The 6,000-nt window shown below is 44.0% G+C and overlaps 1 protein-coding gene across 5 annotated transcripts in view; it reads left to right on the forward strand.

Annotated features, from left to right (window-relative positions):
- sdk1a (sidekick cell adhesion molecule 1a) overlaps window positions 1-6,000 on the forward strand; it is a 267,661-nt gene that overhangs the window by 228,338 nt on the left and 33,323 nt on the right. For all 5 annotated transcript variants that reach the window (XM_058377701.1, XM_058377702.1, XM_058377704.1 and 2 more), the window contains 3 exons: window positions 1,535-1,729; window positions 2,401-2,602; window positions 3,633-3,736. In XM_058377701.1, coding sequence (XP_058233684.1) covers window positions 1,535-1,729; window positions 2,401-2,602; window positions 3,633-3,736 — 501 coding nt within the window. The remainder of the gene's footprint in view (window positions 1-1,534; window positions 1,730-2,400; window positions 2,603-3,632; window positions 3,737-6,000) is intronic.

Here is a 6,000-nt window from a genome sequence, read left to right on the forward strand (position 1 = left end):
CATGGGACGCGTTTTATTTCTTTGTGCTCTTACAGAGCTGTACTTCAGCAGATAGAGGAAACTCTCTCGTCGTCGTTTAGCGCTCGGACAGTAATTTGCCACGGGTGTTAAAGCACGCTTGAAGTGAACTTCCGTGGGTGACCATGAGGTTGTGGTGTGGTTTCTATAGAGGCATTACATTTACATTATTTGCCAGGCACCCTTATCCAGAGCGATTTATCTCATTTGTTCCACTGAGCAAGGTTAAGGACCTTGCTACCAACTGCCCCATGGCTGGAGGTGAACCTGCAACCTCTGACAGAAGAGGAGGCGAAGTTCCTCCCATTGAGCCACAGTAGCTCATAGGATCCGCGAAATTAGTGAAGTAGCACAGAGTTGCTTTGACCTTTTCAGAGCTGGTGCTGAATCCAGTTCAGGCTGTCCGAAGATTTGACAAAGCGTAGCGAGCGCAGTGCAGCGACCCGAACTATCACGCATGCTTTTAGCAGTTTTGATTTTGTCTTCATGCAAAGCAAAACTCAGCCCCGTCTGTTTTGATGCACCGCCATGTGTTGGAAAACAGAGCTTGGCACAAACATATCGAGGGCGTGTATGCGTCAACGCGCGTGCATATAGCGAGGAGACGGATGTTATTTCTCACAGCCGCTCATGCCTGGAGTGGACATTAGAATGAAATACCAGTCTAAGAGTACTGCATGCTGCACAGTGTGAGACGGCCTACCTTATTACTGTACAGCCAAAGGGCCAAAGCACCGAACAAACACACGGCATGATCGATGTAATCATGTTTCATCTCTGACTCAGCCCGGCTCGGCCCACGCCTTCCGATCTGCAGAGTTTCCCAGTAATGTTAGCATTTGTTTGCCACACTTGTCGCTCCTCCTGATGCTACACAGATGGAAGATTGAAGAATAATGTGGCTAGCCATGCCTTCCTCCCGCACCTCTCAGCTGGAAAACAAAGACTTGTTCAAACCCTCCATTTAGCACTCACACAAGCTAGAAAACACTCCCATTTAAATATTATTAGCTTGCATTAGAGCGCAGTATGAGCGAAGTAATAAGCAAACATTTTCCACAACAAGTACAGTGCTTGCTGACTATGAACTGGTTTTTTGTTTTCTGCTGTCGTGTTTTTTCTTTAAGATTCCGATTAGGAAAGGCTGACAAAGTGAACGGCTGGTTTATTTGAAGTTAGTGATATCGGAGCAGATTTTCCAAAGCAGCAAGAACCTTTTGAAAGTCATTCATCATCCAAAATGTCTTCCCGTTGTAGGTGTTTCTGAAAGCAGGTTTTACTTTCAAACAGTTGCGTGGGTTTGATGAGGAAATAATTTTTTTGTTGTTGTTGGTGTTGGTTTTTTCTTCTTCTCTCTGCTTTTGTTCTTTGTTCTTCGCTGAGTTCTTGACTGATCTGTTTTGAGCATCTGTTTAATTGTTTTGTTTTTTCTGCAGTCGTCCCTTGTAGACGCAGCAACATTTCTTCCAAGTGTGTCAGACGAAGCCTTCATATCATCACGCTGTCTGTTTTTCAGGGTATCAGGTAGCATACCGGCTGGATAGCGGAGATCCAAATAAGTTCACCACGGTGGAAGTGGGCGCAGATACCACACAGTTCACGGCCAGCGGATTGCTCCCAGAATCTGCTTACATTTTTCGGATTTCAGCCAAGACCCAGCAGGGCTGGGGTACAGCCGCACAAGCTGTGGTCATCACTACAGAGATCAGAGGTGATTCTCCTTCTCTTTGACCCTCTCTCTCACTCACAGGCATTCACACACAATATATAGTAGCCATCAATCTTTAACGGCTGCTTTATTTTCTGCCCTTGACAGGGTCACAGTGCTCGCGTCACCCTTAGAAATACTAGCCATTGAGCCAAGTTAATTTGTTCTCGTTTTCCAAATAGAGCACCATTTCAGTTCATCTTTTGAAGGCCTTGCAGTTAAGCTTTTTTAATCAGATTAATGGCTGAATGTAATCTAGATGGAGAAAGCCTCGGTTCTGCCATAGCGTAATGGTTTCTTTCTTCATTTCTGAAAAAGCTTTTTAAAGAAACGTGTAAAGTCATTTCAGCCTTTAAGAGATCAGACCTGTTTAATGAAATATCAGGGGAAGGCGATGTGATCAGTGATGCAGGATCCAGGTGATGCTTTGTCTTTTGCATGATCTGCATCTTTAATAGTGATCGATAGTGTCCACCTTTAAATAAACAATTATGCCTGTGTGCATCGATTCGGAGCATTAAAATTGATGGGGCTGGTGCATCGTAGTGCTCCACAAGCAGGCCAGTGTCTGATGCAGTGTGATTAAGACTAGTCAGCGAGACGGGTCTGACCTCTGCACTCCTGCTCATCTCTCTTCCTCTCTCTCTCTCTCTCTCTCTCTCTCTCTCTCTCAGAGCGGCCTCAGCCTCCACTGCAGCTCAGGGTGCCTCAGGATCAGGTTCAGTCGCGCCAGCTCAGATTGGACTGGGTGCCAGGGGGAGATGGGTCTTCACCGGTTCGCTATTTCACACTGCAGCTACGCCAACTGCCCGATGGAAACTGGACCGCACACTCATCCTCCATAAGCCACAACAGCACCTCCTATGTGGTGGAATGGTGAGATTTTCTTCCCCCATCCTTCTCTCTCTATGTCTCTCTCTGTTTCTCTCTGCTTGCCTCTGTCTCTCTTTTCTCTCTCTCTGTCTGTCTGTCTGTCTCTCTCTCTCTCTCTCTCGCTCTCCCTCCACTATTTTACACAGTTTTGTGTGTACCCAGAGATCCAGCTCGAATTCCACTGAAGGCAATTTTATCGCTCTAAACTTCATAAACATTTCCTTCATGTTTCTGTCTCAATGCTTGGCCTTGCCAGGCTGACAGCATGCACTGAGAGTTATACGCCTGGAGTGTTATTAAAAGCTTAGCAGGCCTTTTCTTTTACCTCCTGTTGCGATTTATGATAGTCAAGCACCGTTTGGAAAGCAGAGACCACTCCGCATTGTCGGGCCGCTGGTACACCAGCCCTGCATCTGAATTACGCTTGAGCCGCTGCTGTGATTATATGGCCAGTCAAGTGGCATTTTATATGCATTCAGAGGCCCATCTCATCTTGATTATGATGACTCCCCTCCCTCTGTTTAGGACTTTCTAACCCATCATCTCTTTATCGCCTTCTAAAGAGTTGAATAGATTATTTAAGCCTGATTTGTGGCTCGGCTCGTCGGGAGCCCTGGAGGAGTTGCACACTGTGAGGCTTTTTGAGTTACATTTCCTGTCCAGCTAAGCAGAAACCTCATACACTGTCACCTCCTAACACTTCTTCTGGTAGCTACATGGATATGTTGAAATAGGAGCTGCTGTAAACACACTGATTATATCCTTCATCATTTGAACTCATTCAGATGAGTGTAAGATAAGAAAAGTTATATCAGTATATATAAGAAAATGTTATACTAAGAGAAGTGAACAGATGTTTTTCTGTTCTATGTAGACAGATGATGTTAAAGTTTGTCACCTTTTTATAGCAGGAACTTTAAATGCAAAGTTGCTGACTTCAGTGGCCTTAGATGTGTATTTCACTGTAATGTGTGATTGACGTGCCTCTTCGTTGTCCATTGTGAGATAACTCAAGAGTTACACAATCCCCCAGGCTGAAGCCGTACACTTCATACAAGCTGAGAATGATGGCGACTAATGACATCGGTGACAGCAAGTACAGCCGAGAGACCGATGCAATTACGACTTTACAAGATGGTGAGTATAGATGGAGATGTTGCTCGTCTGCCCTCTGGCGCTACCTGATACAGTATTGATTCCAATAAAAGAACTGGAGAAGAGCTGGACATGCCTCTCTTATCTTTCTCATAGTCTAAAAGCATGCCCTGTTATGGAAATCGACTGAAGTCTGTTGTTCCATTTTGTCAGCTTTTTTGTAAAGCACTTTGAGCTGGATTGTAAAAATGGTGTCACGTGTAAATACGCCGATTATGGATTTGTTTTGACAGCCGGCTCCGTTCTAATTAAAGGCACACTTGTAATCTGAACCGCCAAAAACAAAAACACCTCATGAAATCCACCGTTTTTCACATTTGGATAAATTTCTATGTTCGGATCCCAGCAAAATATTTTATGTGCATTATTTACCTATTTTCCCATTTATGATGCCTGAAATTTGTCAAAAGAACATCATCAGTATGAAAGCAGGTCAGAGAAGGAGAGGACAAGGAAAAGAAGGAAAAGAAAGCCGGCCTGTCTTCTTCCTTTGTGTAAAATCTTTTTCTTTTCATCACAGAACTGAATACTTACATAATAATGAATAGATGTCCCACTTATATTAAAAAAAAAGTCTCTATACTGCTGACTAACTGCCTTTCACCTGCCTCACTGGTATCCAGTATTACTTGAAATACACCTTTACAGCACTCCTGACGTCAATAATGTGATTTTTTAATGTGATATTTAATGTCCTTCAGATTATGAGCAAATCGTAACTACTTGCAACAGCTCCACTGGCACGCTGCTCGAGAAAACTGATTATTTATTTTGCTCCGAAGCGAAATCTACTGTGAGGAAAACAAAATTCGGCAGCTTTCCGGCTCGCTCCGTGCTTTCCTCTCGACTCCACATATCTTCAGCTCACTGTTTAATAGAGACACACAAACAGCTTGTTAATTTAACAACGCTGCAGACTTCCACTGAATTATGATCCAAACCTGATACTCCTGGGGCCTCATTTATTAAACATTTATATACATGAATTTCATCTAAAAATAGTTATGTCAAAAAATAAGGTCTAGGTAAAGATTTATAAGATATGTGCAGGTTTTCAATCTGATGGAAAAACTTTTCCAAGTGGGCGTGGCAGAGTCCTGGAATAATTAGAGAGCGTGAGTCGAGAGAACTGTAATGACATTTTTATTAGTAGTAGTGGGTAGTAGGTCTAATGCTTCTGTTGCCATGACAACAAATGATAGGTTATGCAAATATCTCTAAATAATTCAAATAAAGTTTGCTTTAATATCTAGGTCGACCTTCTGCTAATTGGTCCCGTGCACTTGTTGTTGATTGGTGTGTGTTTCGGGATGGGTTCAGGGAAAGAGGAAACTGGAGGCAAGCTTTGAGATCACCGCTTGATCTGTCTTGATTTTATCTGTTCGCGTTTCAGCGCCCACATTTAAACACACACATACACACACATTGTGTGTTCGGGTCTCGTCTCTCCCTCTGTTTTTTCCCTGCCGCAGCTCAGTGTAACAGAGAACAGTCATTAATACATTTCAGCAGAGGTGTGTGATCCTCACACACAGCTCACTTCCATCGGCTCCGCCCTCCATTCACAAACCAGCGCTTGACCACACCCCCGCTTCCGCATTGATTAAGAACAAAAAAGTTGCATTCGTTTCTCTTAAGGACCTGAAAATGAGTAACACTATACAGAGGGCATACACTATATGGCCAAAATTATGTGCACCCTGAACATCACACCCATGTGTGGATCTTCCCCAAACTGTACCACAAAGATTGAAGCACACAATTGTATTGAATGTTTTTGTGTGTTGCGGTTTCCCTTCACTGGAACTCAACCCCTGTTCCATCATGACAATGCCCCTATACACAAAGCACAGAGCTCCATGAAGACATGGTGTGAGAAGGTTGGAGTGGAAGAACTGGAGTGTCCTGCACTGAGCCCTGACTCTGACTCAACCCCACTGAACACCTTCGGGATGAACTGGAACACCGACTGAACCCCAAACCTCCTCACTCTTACAACATCATTGTCTGATCTCACTAATGCTTTTGTAGCTGAATGATCACTAATCCCCACAGACACGCTCCAACATCTAGTGGAAAGCCTTCACAGTAGAATGTCGGGGTCAGTGGTGTTGGAATGGAGACACACAGGTGTGATGGTCAGCTGTCCACATGCTTTGGGCCTCAGAGTGTACTTTTCAGTAGCAGGCTGATTTTCTGTAATTGTGAGTACCTGAACCCGTGTGAGTGCTCCGTACCTTTCTGCA

This window comes from Hemibagrus wyckioides, linkage group LG24, assembly GCF_019097595.1.
Source record: "Hemibagrus wyckioides isolate EC202008001 linkage group LG24, SWU_Hwy_1.0, whole genome shotgun sequence".
Lineage (NCBI taxonomy): Eukaryota > Metazoa > Chordata > Actinopteri > Siluriformes > Bagridae > Hemibagrus > Hemibagrus wyckioides.